We start from the raw sequence: 15,514 nt of genomic DNA on the forward strand, positions 1-15,514 counted from the left end.
AGGCAGGGGGGCGTCGGTGCCGCCTGTCCCTCGAACCCTTTTCCGGTGACCATCGTCGTCAACAGGGCAACAGCAGTAGCTTCCGAAGGCGCCTTTCTGTGTGTGCCGTGTGCCGGGCACTGGGTTAGGTGATTTCTGCTCAGTCGTTGACTCGTTTCATCCTCAGGACGAGGCTGTGGAATATCATCATTGTCCCCTCTTGCGGGTGAGGGAGCCACGGCACAGAGGGGTTTAGGGACCGGCCTGGGTCACGTAGCTGGGAAGGGGCAGAGCCCGGGTTTGAGCCCAGCGCCTGGCCTTGGAGACCCCGCTCTGGGCCGCTGTGGGGCGTGGCTCATGCTGCGCTTCCTGCCTGTAAAGGGCAGAGGGACCCCCGCACTGTCCCTGCCACCGCATTCTTGATGAAACGAAGAGACGGCACCAGGGGGACGGTCAGGCGCTAATCTGGACCGCCATCAGTAACATGTTGGTTCCTGGCACGTCAGGCCAGGGGCAGGCGCGCTGTGTCTTCTCCCGGGGAAGGGCCCACGTGGGCGGAAGGACAGGCCTGGGCTGGAGACCGAGGGACTGCGGCAGACTGCCGACTCGCCTCACTTCTGCGTCCACACCGGCTCCCTTCCCAGGCATCCCGTGTGCGCCAACATCTGCGTCGCCCTCAAACCCTGTCTTTGCTCCCCACCTGGCCGCGGAGGGCCCCCACGGGCCAGTTCCGTGGCCAGTGGCTCAACCCCCTTGCCTCCTCGGGCAGTCCCACTTTCCCCGGGTGGAAACAGGCTGGGTAGAGGGGCACTCAGCTGGGGGATCCAGCCAGGTCAGCCTCCCAAGCCCATGTCCCGACCACAGCCCCATCCAGCTTCCTGCCGGTCTCACAGGAGGAGCCGTTTCCCCACCTCAAACCCCCAGAACCCACTGCCATCCCCGGGGGAGGCTGTGCGGCTCACGCTGGCTTCTCTCTCCGCAGGCCAAAAGCACCTGTGTGTCACCAGCCTCCTGATCTGCCAGGGTCTGCTCTGGGTGGGCACCGACCAGGGTGTTATTGTCCTGCTGCCTGTGCCTCGGCTGGAAGGCATCCCCAAGATCACAGGTGAGGCTCTGGGAGCCCGTCTGGGCAGGGCCTGGGACAGTCAGCTGCAGGTGGCCGGGGAGGGCGTGTCTCGTGCCCAGGTGTTTACGCATCATTCTCCAATGTCCTCTGTCACCACAGGTGGCGCTGTGGCACGGCAGAATTATGTCCTCCCCTCCCCCTCTGTCTCCCACCGGCTTTCTGAGTTAGTCTCAGTTTCCTAATCCGGCCAGTGGGCACAATAGCGTGTCTCGGTCCAGTGGCTTCAGGATTCGTGGGGACCCCTGAATAGTGGCCGGGCCCCTTCCTGCTCCCTCCCCATAGAAGCTTCAACACGTCCAGGCTCCAGAGACCGAAATAACTGAGGGCCTCTGGGGATGGGGTCCCTGTACAAATGTGTTCCTGTGGAGCAGCGGGAGGTCTGCCGGGCCCTGTGGCACCGAGGCCAGGAGAACCAGGGCGGGGTCAGCGAGGACCCCAGAGCCCCGGGCCCCTCTTGGCCTCCGAGAGTCGTGGCAGAGCCGTCGGAGGGCCGAGGTGGGGAGGGGGAGGGGGGAAGCCCTGAGGGTAGACCAGCCCTGCTGGATCTTGAGCCGCCGCCCTCCCTGCTAAGGAAGAGTCTCTTCCTAAATCCAAGATCTCCTGTTTCCATCACAGAGATCATTTTGCCCCCCCCCCCCCCCCCCCCCGGTGTCAGTCCTTGGGTTTGCCAGGACGTATCCGGCAGAGACCCTGCCCCCCAGCGCTGACAGTCTGGTGGAGGCAGCTGAGGTCTGGGGTGGCGGGTGCTATGCCGGCAGGTGTTCCGGGCCCGCGGGGCACAGAGACGCAGGTGCTCAGCAATCTGTGGGTGGGTCAAGAAGGAGGTGCGGCGGAGGGGCTCAAGCTGGGCTTTAGGGGATGGGGCAGAGCGGCAGGTGGGTGGGGAAGGTTCTCTGGGCGGAGCCAACGGCTCGGAGATGTGTGGCTGGCGCTTTCACACTGATGCCCCCCCCCCCCAAGTGGTTGATAAGGTCACTGCTGTCCCCTGTCCCACTCCTCCACAGAAAATAGCCCTAGGGTGTGGGAGAGCCCCTCCCCCAGAGGCTCCAGCATCCACTGCCGTTAGTGAAACCAAAACACCACCCAGAACGTTCTCCAAGAGAGGTCTGGGTGCCCCCTCCAAAGCTGGGCCTCTGGGCCCCTTCTCCCCGCCCCACTCTTGCAGGGAAAGGCATGGTGTCGCTCAACGGTCACTGCGGGCCTGTGGCCTTCCTGGCCGTGGCTACCAGCATCTTGGCCCCCGACATCCTGCGGAGCGACCAGGAGGAGGCCGAAGGGCCGCGGGCGGAGGAGGACAAGCCTGACGGGCAGGCTCATGAGCCCCCGCCCGCGAGCCGCGTGGGCCGAGAGCTGACCCGCAAGAAGGGCATCCTTCTTCAGTACCGCCTGCGCTCCACGGCCCACCTCCCGGGCCCGCTGCTGTCCGTGCGGGAGCCCGCGCCCGCCGACGGCTCGGCCCTGGAGCACAGCGAGGAGGACGGCTCCATCTACGAGATGGCCGATGACCCGGATGTCTGGGTGCGCAGCCGGCCCTGCGCCCGGGACGCCCACCGCAAGGAGATCTGCTCAGTGGCCATCATCTCGGGGGGGCAAGGCTACCGCAACTTCGGCAGCGCCTCGGGCGGCAGCGGGAGGCCAGCCCCGTGCGGGGAGACGGACAGCGCCCTCCTCATCTGGCAAGTGCCCTTGACGCTATAGCCCCCACCGGGGGCGCACCGCCGCGGGCATGGCGACCGACAGTCATGCGGGGTCCTCCCGGGAGCACCGATCGCCTTCCAGGGACCGTGGGGATGGGCCTGGGTCTCCCGGAACTACCTTGGCCGAGCAGAGGAGAACCTCTTCCTTTTAAAAAAAAAAAAAAAGGAAAGAAAGAAAGAAAGAAAGAGAAAATGAAGAAAGAAAGAAAGAAAGAAAGAAAGAAAGAAAGAAAGAAAGAAAGAGAAAGAAAGAAGGAAAGAAAGAAAATATTTCAGAGTTTTGGGGCAGGGGTTTGGGTGCGGGGGGAGGATACCTCTGGAGGAAATGGCCTTCTTTTTAAAAGCAAAAAACAAACACAAAACCTCACAACTGCCTGGCAAGCCCAGCACCTCTTGTCCGGGCCGAGCGGGGCTCAGAGACGGCCGCGCGCCTCTCCTGGACGGGCGTGTGCGTGTGAGTGTACGAGAGCGTGTGGGCTGGTGTGTGAATATATATAAATACGTATATATGGTGTACATTATGTGTATAAATGAAGTCTGTACATATTGGAGCTCTGGGAGATGCTGGAATAAAAGGCAAGAAGAACGTGAGTGCTTCCACTGACTTTTTGTTTTTTGAGGTGTGACGGAGGCACGAGGGCAGGAGGTAGGGCTGTTCCGGAACCAGGGGGACCCCGTCATGGCACAGGCCCTAGAGTGAGCCGTCCGGTGCACTCGCCATTGGCCACGTGTCGCTTTTTATTCGTGTAATTAATTAAAATGAAATGAAATCACAAATCCAGGTCCTGAGTCCCATGGCCACGTTTCTTGGAGAAGCCCCACGGGGTGGGCGTCTTGGAGAAGTGTCTTGGAGAGCCCCACGGGGTGTGTGCCTCCCACGCTGGGCACTACAGGTCCAGCTATTTCCATCATCCCGGAAAGTTCTCTTTTGCTCGAGAAGGGGCTCTTGGGAGCTTCTTTCCTGAATAGTTTCTCTTTAAAGTTTATTTATTTATTTTGAGCGAGAGCGAGCGAGCAGGGGGAGGGGCAGAGGGGGGGGGCAGAGGATCTGACGTGGGTTCCGTGCTGACGGCAGAGAGCCCGACGCGGGGCTCAAACTCACGAACCACGAGATCGTGACCTGAGCTGAAGTCAGACGCTTAAGCGGCTGAGCCACCCAGGCGCCTCCGAACGGTTTTTGAAGACAAGGCTGCCGTCCCCGCTCTGGAATGGTATAGAGGCAGGTGGCCTTGGCACCTGTCACTGCCAACCCGGGAGGGAAGGGAGGCAAAGGGCTTCACCGTGTGCGGGATAGGGGTCTGGGGCTATTGCTGTGGGCAAGGGGTGAGGCAGGGAGGGGGGCGAGGCAGGGAGGGGGCCGAGGGAGGAAGGGGTGAGTTCCAGATGCTGGTGGCAGAGCCCAGGCTGTGGGGTGCGACTGGCGGGCGGGGCTGCCTGGGGCCCCGGCTTCCTTCTCCTGGCTCAGTCTCCATCCTCAGACGTCTGGAGCTGCCTGCAGGCAAGGCAACAAAACCAACCCCCCCCACCCGAAAGGGAGGTGTTTTCTCCGTCTCCCCACCCACCACCTCACTGGCATCTGTCCACCTGTCTGTCCACCCACCACCCGCCCACCTGTGCGTCCTCCCTTTCACACTTCCCGGCCTCGCGACACCAGGCACCAGGCGGCGGGGAGGAGGGAAGCAGAGATCAGCGGGGGCGGGAGGCGGACCTGTCGACCAGACCCAGCTGTGCAGCTCGATGGCTTTCATGGACGCCCCGGGAAGCCGGGGGACAAGAGCCACCACGGAGAGGCCACGGCAGCCAGGTCCTAACCACCTGGAGGGCTCTCGCCCACTGGAGGAGCCACTCACTCACTCACCCCTTTCCGCAAACCCCTTGAGCTCCTGTTAGGTCCTCGGGCACCGTGTTAGTTGCTGGGGCCGCGGAGGTGAGCGAGGCCTCAGCCGCCTCCGCCCGCAGCCAGTGCGCAGTTGGGTGGGGGGTCCCCAGGAGGGGGAGAGGGGAGCCGTGTGTCCGCAGGAAGCGTGGCCGTGGACGCTGGCCATTCAGGACGCCGGACGTTCCGTTCCAGACGAGCCCATCTTCTCTCAGCCTCAGTTTCCCATTTAGTATCCAAGGGAGACTCACCACTGTCCTGCCCCCTGCTGGTGGGAGAGGAAATCAGGTGCACTGTGCCTGAGCTACTTACTGAATGCCGTCCGTGTGGGGCTCCCATGGGGGGCCTTGATCCCGTTAGTCAAATGCTGGTTGAGACGTTTCCTAGGACAGCGATCGACTGGTAAGTTGCGGCCACTTGGGCCGGTGACCAAGCCTGGGGGCTAGGATCTGGCAGGCCTGTGTTCCAGTCCCGCCCCATGAAAGGCCTGTCGTGTGTCCTTTAGCCCGTCCCTTCGCCTCCAGGCCTCAGAATCCTCACCTCTAAACCGGGGGCGACGACGCTTCAGGGAATTGCCGAGGACAAGCGGTAACGAGTCCGTGGAAAGCACCCGGGACATCCTCCAACAGCAGCGTTGCGATTATCCCTTACATCACCGCAGCCTGCCTTGTTCCAAACGATTTGAGGCAGACTGTCTTATTAAGAAGTCCCCCTTCTGTGCAGGAGTGGGCGTCTGGGAGCTCTGCGGGTCTGTTAGATCCTAGCCCTACAGAACGCTCAGCTGAAGGGGACCCGGGAGATCCTCAGTGACTGACTTAGCTCCACGGCGAAATTATCATATCAGTCAACAGCCCTTCTCCAGAGTCTCTGACAACAGAGCGAGGGTGGGCTGGGGGCGTCTGGCGGCTCCAGAGACGTGGAAACACGTCGAGGACGTGCCTGGCATGGGAGGGAGAGAGGCTCTCGCTTTAAGGGGCTGATCAGAGTAACAATAACCGTAGTATTTTGGGAGCACTCACGTGTCCTCGTGGCCGCTCCGCTGGTGAGGGACTCGAGGCTCAGGAAGTAATTCCCCAAGGCAGCATCAGGGCCGGACTCCTGCCCCCAGACCACCCTGCCTCCAAGAATAAAATTGGAGACAGACCAGAGTTCCAACGATGCTTTCCCCGCTCACCAGCTGTGTGATGTCAGGCGAGCACCTTAACCTCTCTGTGCCTCAGAGAGGAGATAGGAACAGTCCAGGCCAGGGGAATTGAATTGTCAGTCATTCCACATTTACGGAAAGCCTACTGTGTGCCAGGACCCGGATCCAGGTAGGCACTTGGGTAGAGTGTGGTGAACTCTGCACACGGCCCGGCCCCCATTTTGCTGATGGGCACAGAGGGCACTGACAGTAAGTAAGGACAACACGTCACGTGGTGTTTGTGCTCTGGACAGAGAACACAGACGCCGGGAGGTAGAGAGGCTGCAGAGGGGGCTTGTGATGTCAAAAGCAGGGTTGTCTGGGGAGGCCACACCGAGGAGGTGACATCTGGGCCAAGACCTGAAGGAGCAGCAGACATCAGGCCCTAGAACATTCTGGGCAGAGGGCACAGCAAGTACCAGGGGCCGAGGCAGGAGTGTGGCTGGTGGCTGGGGCGGAGGGAGCGGGCGGCTGCAGGGCGGGGGGGCAGGGGGATGGTCACACGTTACCAGGTCAGATCACGGAGGGACTTGGCCTTTTCCTCTGTGACACGGGAGGTCGTGGGAGGGTTTGGAGAAGAAGAGTGACACCATCTGTCACGTGCTTTCAAACGATCACTTTTGGCTGCTAGGTTGAGGCTGATCCGTCGAGGGCAAGCGCAGAAGTGTGGGAGTCCGGAGAGCACACACCGAGGGGGCCGTGGCGGTGACCCAGTGGCCACGGTGGAGGTGCGAGGAGGTGTCAGATCCTGTGTGGTGTGCAGCTGGGTGGGTGGGGACAGAAGGGGCGTCAGGGACGCTCAAAAGACAGAGTTGCCAGGAGGTGTGGGAGGGGCGGGCTTTTCCCGGGAGGACTGGGAAGGGGGTTTGGGGCATTACACTGAGTTGTCGCCGAGCATCTTGGGCAGGCAGGACAGTGACTGGGAGTTTGGAGCTCTAGGGAGAGGTCCGCATGAGAGACAGGGGTGAGCGGGGAGATCTCCAGGGCGCAGAGGAGGGCGGGGAGGTGTGGGGGCCTGAGCGCGGGGAAGAGGCCAGGGTTGGAGGCTTGAGAGGTGGACAGGAGGGGCCGGGGAGCCGGGGGAGGCGGAGAACCAGGAAGGCTTGCTGTCCTGGAAGCTGTGTGGAGAGTGTCAGAAGGAAGAGGGAGCCATCTTCTGTGTCCAGTGCCGTGGGGAGAAGTGACCTTGCATTTAGGCCCAGAGGGGCCGTCCGGTGACCTTGACAAGAGGAAGGGGGGCCGAGCCGTGGGGGACCAGCCAGATGGCAGTGGGTTCAAGATGGAACAGGAGGCAAAGAACCAACAGGTCTGGGCATGAGGGCAGCAGGGGGCCTGGGCGGGGTCTGGGGCCCAGGTGGGCCGCACGCCTTTGTCCCCTGCCCTTGCCCTAGAAGGAGAAGCGCTGTTGCTTCACCCCTGACGAGCAGGCACAGGTGGGGGCCTGTTGTCAGGAGGCAGGTGCACCGGACCCACCTCCCAGCTGGGATCCGCGCAGCCGCTGGTTGGGAATTTCAGGCTGAGGACAGGTCGCTTGCTCCCCTCCCCGCGGCCCGCCACCTGTGGGTAACCCAGCCTGCCACCCCCTCCTGCCGCCTTTCTGCACCCCTATCTGCGGGACTCTCACCAGCTGGGCCATCTTGGACTTGGATGCCTGGACCCTCCCCTGCCCTGCTGTCCCTGCCGCTCTCCTACCTGGTGGGCACGTTGGAGACGCAGCCCCCTGCCCGTGGTGCCCAGGCTCCCTTCAGCCTTCCTTACTTCCTCCTGGACTTGTGAGGCCTCAGGTGTGGGGCCAAGCTCGAGCTTCTCCCCTCCAGTCTGTCCTGTTTCTGACTTGCTACCTAAAATGGGATTTCTGGCCGGGAAGGAGTGCCTCAGTGGCCTGTGGGTATCTCTGTGCTCCCAGAGCTTTGCTCTTGCTTCGGCGTTTCCCCCAGAAGCAGAGCCTGAGATGAGGATTTTGATCCGAATCCTTTATTAGGGAGGTGAGGCCAAGGACCAGCAGGAGGGGACATGTGTGGGACAGAGAAGGGAAGGGAGCCAGAACAGGGTGCGGTACTGAGCAGGTGAGCTGCAGTGGGGGCTCTGGGGACAGCACAGAGCAAGCCTCAGAGTCACTCCGGCCACCATCTGTCCCCCCCACTGCCATCAGGGTGTCCCGAGCTGAGGCTTCAGCCAGAGGCATTAGTTCCTGGCGCTCCAGGCCAGCCAGAGAGAAAGAATCCTGAGACCCCCAGGACTGCGTGTACTGCCAGAGGGAACGTATGGGAGAAGTGGCTTTTATGATTTTAAATGTTTTCTTCCCCAGCGAAGCCAGGCTTTCGAGGGGATGGTCTTGCTATGGACACAGAAGTATCAGACTTGGAACTGAAAGTTAGTTGTCCATTTCAGCTTGTGCCTCCCTGTCTCAGCCCCGGGTGCTGTAACGAAATACCCCAGACTGGGTGGCCTAAACAATCTGTTTCACCCGGTTCTGGGTGCCCGAGAGTCCCAAGATCAAGGTGCTGGCTGCTTTGGTGTCTGGTGAGAGCCCTCTTCCTGGCTGGCAGACATCTGCCCTCTTGCTGTGTCCTCACATGATGCAGACAGGAGGCTGTGGTCTCTCTTCCCGTTCTTACAGGGGTGCTGATCCCACCCTGGGGCCCCACCCTCATGACCTCATTACCTCCCAAAGGCCTCACTTCCGAATACCATCACAGCGGGGGTTAGGGCTTCCACACATGAACTCGGGGGCGGGGCACGAACATTCGGCCCGTAACACGCATGCACACGCACGCTATCTGGCATCGGTTCGGTGGGGTGGGGACCAGGGAGACATCAGCGCATGGAGATTTATAGAGGATGAAAATAAACCCCAGGTTTCTATCACAAACGGGTCACCCCATGGCGTCCAGCTTTGCTGGCTCGACGTTCGGCTAGAGTCACTGGGGAGATAAGATTGCCCCTGTCCTGGGACAGGGGTCCCTCTGGAGTCCAGGCTTTGGAAAGAAGCCAGAGGAGACCCCGGCTGTTCCTCCCTGGGGCCAGACCGAAGTCCTGGGTACAGGCTTCTTGCCCTAAGAGGGACCAGTCTTCCTGCCACCGACGTGATTTGTGGACCCCTGCCGGGCCCCTAGCCCTGTGGAAGCCCAATACATGCACATACACGAGAAGGGACTGTCCCCTTGTTCTGTGGGGGCGACAGCCTCTGAAACCTGCCTCCTGGGGGCCCGATATGTGCTTTCTTTGGATTGCAAAGCATGGGCATGTGTGTTCACGTGGGCGGTGGTCACACAAGGGTGGAATCAGAGTTTCAGCCGCACACTGTGGGGACATTAACGGCACTGACCCTACTAGCCTGATGGGGGAGACAGAGCTACTGATGGGGGAGGGAGGTCCTCGTTCTCAGGGCACTCCCAGTCTGATGGAGGACTCACAGCCCCCTATCACCTAGTTTGATAAGGAAGCTGCTAGTCTGAGGGGGGAGACCCAGCCCCACCCTCAGGGACCTGCCAGTTTGTTGGGAAAGATAGAGTTTCTGCACAGAAGGAGACCCTCGTCTGATGGGCGAGATACATTTCTGTCCTCGGAAGGTTCTCCGGTCAGATGGTGGAGGCTCCTGGGCCGGAGTGCTCCCAGTCCGAGAGGGGAGACAGGACCCTCAACCGTGAAGACAGCTAATGATGAGACACACAACGGAAACTTTTTTTCAACAATACCGACCCAATTACGGCGCTGCTGAACCACTTAAACTCCTCATTTGCACATTCCTGGGGAAATGGCAAATAGCAAGAATGTGTAAATTGAGGAAAATTAATATAATTACCCAAGCTATTTCTTGTCTTCCCTTCATATCAACAGAAACCACAAACCTTTCCCGGTGAGCAGCGAGGCCGACAGCTGCCTCCCCCTCCGCGGGGAACAGGTTCTTACAGGTGCGCGGGCACCTGTAAGCCAGGCCCGACAGGTGCGTCGGCGTGCGGCGGAGAGGGCGCTGTGGGCCTCGAGTCGGGAGACGCGGCTTGAGGTTTGGCCCTGTCTCTGGTTTGCGTGGGATTCCCGGGTCCCTGCACCTCTGGGCGCTCAAGTCCTGCCCGATACTAGTCCAGGCGTGCCAAACTTTCTTCCGGGTCCAGGCGCCATGTCAAGTGCATTGTTCCCTCGGTCACAAAGGATCACCACCAATACTCCCAGAGGGTTTCTTTCCTTACCCTCCCCCCCCCCCCCCCCCCGGCTTTACGGATGAGGAGACAGCCGCTCGGGAAGGTGAAGTCACTTGCCAAGGGTTGCACAGCACAGGAGGGGACCCCAGGGCTACGGCCTTAAGGCCCACACCCTTGACCCGGCCCTACCCGCCCCCCAACCTTGGTGGTAAATTGGGGCCCATTCCCTGGCCCCACCCCTCCGCTCTGCCGCCTGAGGACCCTGGATGAGAACAGGGGCGCAAGTGCCGATCCGAGCCACGGAATGTTTGCAAACCCTTAGCCTTGGTCTTTCTTTCTAGCACGTGGGGGACTTTAACAGCATTGTGTGCATGGCGGTTTGGAGGATAAAATGAGTTAATTTATGTAGGCTACTCAGAGCAGCTCCTGGCCCATAGGAAGCCCTCATCAACTTGATCATTATCATCACACACAGGAGCCCTGCCGGGTGTCTGTATCCTAGATGCTCCTCCTTAGAGTGGTAAATGCCCGGGCCTGCTGGGCGCCTCCAGTACCTTCTTTAGAGAGGCACAGCTCTGCTCCAGCCAGCTTGAAGAGCACAGCAGTTTGTGCAGAAACTTCTATCAGCTCTGCTGGCTCGGGGGGCCCCAATGCTGGAGCTGCTCATCGAGCTTTTTGGGCAAACAATGGCAAAGAGCGGTAACCACCATACCGATAAGTCGACATCCTGTCGTGGGCTGTTTAATGGGTCCAGAAAAGAGACCGTGTACGTTTGCAGAAAATGGGCCTCAGTCTGAGCGCGCACGGCCTCGGAGTAGATTTCAGCCCGTCCGCAAGCGTCTCCTGCTGGCCACGGCGAGCCAGTTTCCCACCGGGACCCGGCGCCTGGGCAGCCAAGGAGGCCACGCGGTCCCTGGCTTCCCGGGGCTGAGCCCCCAGCCTCACGGCCAACGGGCAACAAAGGTTTGAAAAGATGAGGTTCTTGGAGGCCCTTGTCCCAGGGTCACGGGACGTCCCGGGTCAAGGAGCCGATGTGTATACAGCGCTCAGCCCCCGGGGCCTGCTCACTCAGTGTGAGGATGTCAGTGTCGGGCTTGACCAGCGGTGAGCAGGTGGCTGTATGTGAGCGGGGGCAGCCGGGAGCGCCCTGTTCAGGGCCCGCCTGGAGGGAAGGGAGACTCAGGGTCCTCTGCTGCAGGGGGTCACCTGGAGGCCTACACGGAGCACTGGGCTCAGGAGCGGCTGGAGAAAGTCACCTTGCCACGGGTATTGCTGGGCCTGCACGATATCAGCCACTGCCCTGTGGCAATTACCCTCGGTAGCCTGGCGATGTCGGTCCCTCTACCTGGATCAGAGGGAGCTGCGGAAGGTCAGAGAGCTAAGACCTTCAAGCACCCCGCCCCAGCGATTGCCCCTAAAACGAGTGCCCTCCCCTCAGAAGGTCAGGGGGTCGGAAGGTCCAGTTTTACAAACACTGCGAAGCCAGCGTCTGCGGGCAGAGCCGGGCCCGAGGGCTCCTGGTCCTAGAGATTGGGTGCCGGTGGCCCAGGTGTGGCCGGAGACCCCTGAGCTCCATTCCAGAAGGTCTCCTGAGTTCTTTGCAGCCCGAACCTAAGACACGATGGACAGACACGATCTTCTTCCCCTGCTGTTTCAGCTAAATTAGGTGACCGGGTCCTCTTGTGTGGCGAATCGGGGACATGCATTTGCATGCTGTTTTGCATAACTCAGGGCATCATTTGCATTCATTTGCATGTTTCTCCGGATGTGAGATTCAAGGGGCCCGAACTCAACGCGTGTAAAATGAAATACGTATGTTGAGCCCCACTCCCCCCGAGCCAGCCTGAAGCCCATAGGCTGGGACGAAGGCGCTCAGAGGGCCGGCGGTCTCCCGGAGATGGTTCGACCAGGGAGGGCCTCCCGCCAGCTCTCTCTAGGGATACTCGGGACTGACGTGGGGGAGGAGAACTTCGGGCATCTGGGTACAAAGGACGGAGTGTCCACCACCGCCTAGAGCAGCACCTCGAACAGGTACATACAGTGGGCAGTGATGAAAACCCCTCTGCCCTGTCATCATTTAGGACCTGTTCTGCGCCGGGCACCATGCTAGACTTTTTGCACAGTTTGGCCCATTTTCTCCTTAGACCCTGACGAGGTGGGTTGTTATCCCGCCCTTCTTGGAGATAAGGAAATGGAAGTGTAGAGAGGCGAGGTGACCCCCTCAAGGCCACATGATTGGTCTTTGGAGGTCCGAGACTCAGATACAGGCCAGTTTATTTCCAGAGCCTTCCAGCCCTGGTTAGGCAGAGCGAGGAACCCAGCCTTTGGCAGCTCCAAGAGCATCTCTCTCTCTCTCTCTCTCTCTCTCTCTCTGCCAAATAGAAGCCCTCTCCTCGTTCTTTCCTGTGTTTCAGTGGACTTTCTCCTGAGGAGGAAGCCATAGGGCACCTGTGCCTCAGCCACGTCACAAGCCGTCCCCAGGGACGGAGTGGTGGGGCATCTCCCTTCGAGGGAAGGAACTTCAGCCCCTGGCATAGACCGAACACACCGATCAGGGTCCCCGTGAGCACTTCCTGAGTTCATTCACAGATGGGATGGGTATCCCCGCTTCGCCACTGTTTGCCCCACCCTCCCGGGGGGAGTGGTTAAAGATGGTGAAGCTTCTAGGGGCGCCTGGGTGGCTCAGTCAGTTGAGCGTCCGACTTCGGCTCAGGTCAGAATCTCAGGGTTCGTGAGTTCGAGCCCCGTGTCGGGCTCTGGGCTGACAGCTCGGAGCCTGGAGCCTGCTTCCGATTCTGTGTCTCCCTCTCTCTCTGCCCCTCCCCCCCTCAAAAAATAAAGAACAACAAAAGACGGTGAAGACTCTTTGTCCCTTCCCCCATTGAGAAGCGGAGTTTACGTACCTTCCTCTTGAGTCTCGGTTGGCCTTTATGCTTTAACGAGGGAATGTGATGAAAGCGACCCTGCCCGTCAGCCTGATGGCATCTGCTTTTGTGCTTCTGGGAGCCCCTGGGTTGCCATGGGAGCGGTCCAGCTGCCCTGATGGAGAGACCACAGGACACACGTGTGGAGACAGGGCCTGAGAGAGAGCCCTGGCCACGGGGGCGCCACGCAGGCCGTGGATCCATCTTGTGACACGCCGCCTGGTCGAGTCCCCAGGTAGGTACAGATCCAGACCCGGTCTTGTCCTACAGGAGAACCACCCGCTCCCAGCGACCCGCAGAATCATGAGAGATCGTAGCAAAGCTTTAAGATGCTAAGTTTGGGGGCGGTTCGTTTCCTGACCACACACCTCCTCCTCTTCCAGTAGTCAAAGCATGCTTTTGGGGATGCTGCCTCACCTGCTCCCGCCGTGGGGTGCAAGGTCACGATCAGACCTTGTCCCTTCAGTCACAGGGGTGGGTTGGGACCCAGGTCCGGTCAGTATAATGTCTCCTCCCCACCCTGGGCAACAGTGATTGGGCAGAGAAGGGCGCGTGTCTCTAGAAAGACCAATGGGGACACTTCCCTGGGCTTTATGTACGGATGCTGGGGGAGAACAGCTCTGTTTCTTCCGGGGTTGCTAACCCAGGAGAACGTAAGCCTGGAAGCTGTCTGTGGCCGCGTTCCGCACACCCATCCCTACCCTAGCTCAGTGTGGAACGACCCTAGCCGCGGTGGGAGGGGAGGAGGGGAGGCAGGGACAGAAGAGGTGGGGCGACACCTTTGGGTTCTCGGCGTCTCCGGGCAAGCTCTCCTGCCGGACTTCCCGGTTTCATGAGCCAATGCGTGTTCTCTTCCCTTTAAGCTGGTTTGGGTTGATTTCTGTCACTGGAACTGATGGGACACACATCAGACTGACTCTATTTCCTTGCTTCATCAAACTTAGAAATAGCAGAGGCTGCTCTGTGCCTCATCTTAGGGGCTCGGTGCTCCTGGGAAAGGGGAGGAAAAGTGCACCTGCTCTGTCTGAGGCTGCGTACGTCCCTCCATTCTCTTACTGACCTCCCACAGCTGGCTTTCAGGGGGGTGGTTCCTGGCCATCTTGCAGGGAGACAGCAGGTGAGAGGCGGAGTGGCAGAGCCCCAACCATCCACGAGCCTCTCTCCCTCTCTCTCTCTCTGTGCGGCAGAGCGAGGCAGAGACCAGGCAGGGAGGAGGCAAGGCGGGGGGGAGGGTGGGGGGAGGCAGGGGAAATCCCATTAATTTTTCCAGTCCTAAATCAATTTAATGGGAGCCTCCGATGACTCTGATTTGATTTTTCATTTTCAGTATTACAATTATCAGCTGATGTTACCAGCAGCTCAGGCTTGAAATGGGCCAGCACAGTAGAAGCTGTCAAAAAGGGAATAGTCCCAGATTACACCAATTACCTAATATTTTGCTAATTAGACGCCCAATGCGTCTTTCTCGTTTACAGCAAGGGAAAAAAAAATCCTTCACGCTGTCATCGTCCTTCTTCTTTGCTGATCAGAGGTTATCATGTAGCCCAGCTTGGGGATTTTGCATCTCGAGGAGAACTTCTGCGTTCAGGATCCCGTGTCCCCGTGATACTTCCTTGTGGAGAGTCCGGGAACCCTGCTGTCCATACTTAGTCCTCCTTGCCGCTCTCGGGAGGGATGGGGTGCAGGTGGTTCCGTGTGCTCAGCCCCCCCCCCCCCCCCCGTGAGATGGCACTCTGCCAGGAGGCAGAAGGCGTGGGGAGAAATTTCAGGCATCCTCAGACCAAACAGCAGGTGACTCAGGGGAGGATCTGGGGAATGGAGCTGGAAAAGTGTCCAGAGTCAGAAACTTTTCTTCTCCTTTACTGATGGGGAAAGGGTCTCCAAAGGGGTGTGACTTGGCGAAGGTGCCATAGTTTGGCAGAGCTGTGCCTGAGCCCCAGGTCACATCCTCCCCCGGTGTCACAGTCCTTCCACCCGCCACCAACGGCCAGTGTGTGCTCAGTGTTGTTTAAGTCTCCTGTGCAGCCGCCTACACTGGCAAGCAGAGCCGGCTCAGAGGGAACACAGAGGCATCGGATGTATTCGGGCACCGGTCCAGCCCACTTATCTGCAGACTCCTAAGTCTACACAGCCGTCCTTCCTTTGCTTTGGGGCCAGGAAAACGGGGTTTGAATCTTGCACCCACCACTTACTGGCTGTGTGACCTTGACCAAATTCTTCAGCCCTCTGAACCCCAAAGGGAGCAGGAAGTCCAGAATGAGAAGGGGCTCAGGAAAATCAGGGGTTAACAATTTATCCAAAAGAACCATTTTCCCCATGGACACACAAGGACAGGGAGGGGGGCAGCTTCATTATTTTATTTCGGTAATATAAATAACTGCTACGGTTTACTGGGGACCCACCATAAACTCCAGGCATGGGCCAAATGCTTTGCATATTTTATCTCATTTAATCAGCGCTAGGAGGCAGGATTGTCATACCCACTTTACAGCTGAGAAAACTGAGGCTCTCAGAGGTCAGGTGATTTGATTCCTGTGGCACGTGGAGAAGGATAACGCCCCACCCCCTCCACAGCCTGGGTCCTTCA

General features: G+C 59.6%; 1 protein-coding gene across 11 annotated transcripts in view; it reads left to right on the forward strand.

The window, feature by feature from the left end:
• Positions 1-3,393, forward strand: part of ARHGEF10L (Rho guanine nucleotide exchange factor 10 like) — a 155,543-nt gene extending 152,150 nt beyond the window's left edge. For all 11 annotated transcript variants that reach the window (XM_045035163.1, XM_045035162.1, XM_045035164.1 and 8 more), the window contains 2 exons: positions 962-1,084; positions 2,271-3,393. In XM_045035163.1, the coding sequence (XP_044891098.1) occupies positions 962-1,084; positions 2,271-2,803 (656 nt within the window). In that variant the 3' untranslated portion in view covers positions 2,804-3,393. The remainder of the gene's footprint in view (positions 1-961; positions 1,085-2,270) is intronic.
• Positions 3,394-15,514: the final 12,121 nt, after the last annotated feature.

This window comes from Felis catus, chromosome C1 (assembly GCF_018350175.1).
Source record: "Felis catus isolate Fca126 chromosome C1, F.catus_Fca126_mat1.0, whole genome shotgun sequence".
NCBI classification, from domain to species: domain Eukaryota; kingdom Metazoa; phylum Chordata; class Mammalia; order Carnivora; family Felidae; genus Felis; species Felis catus.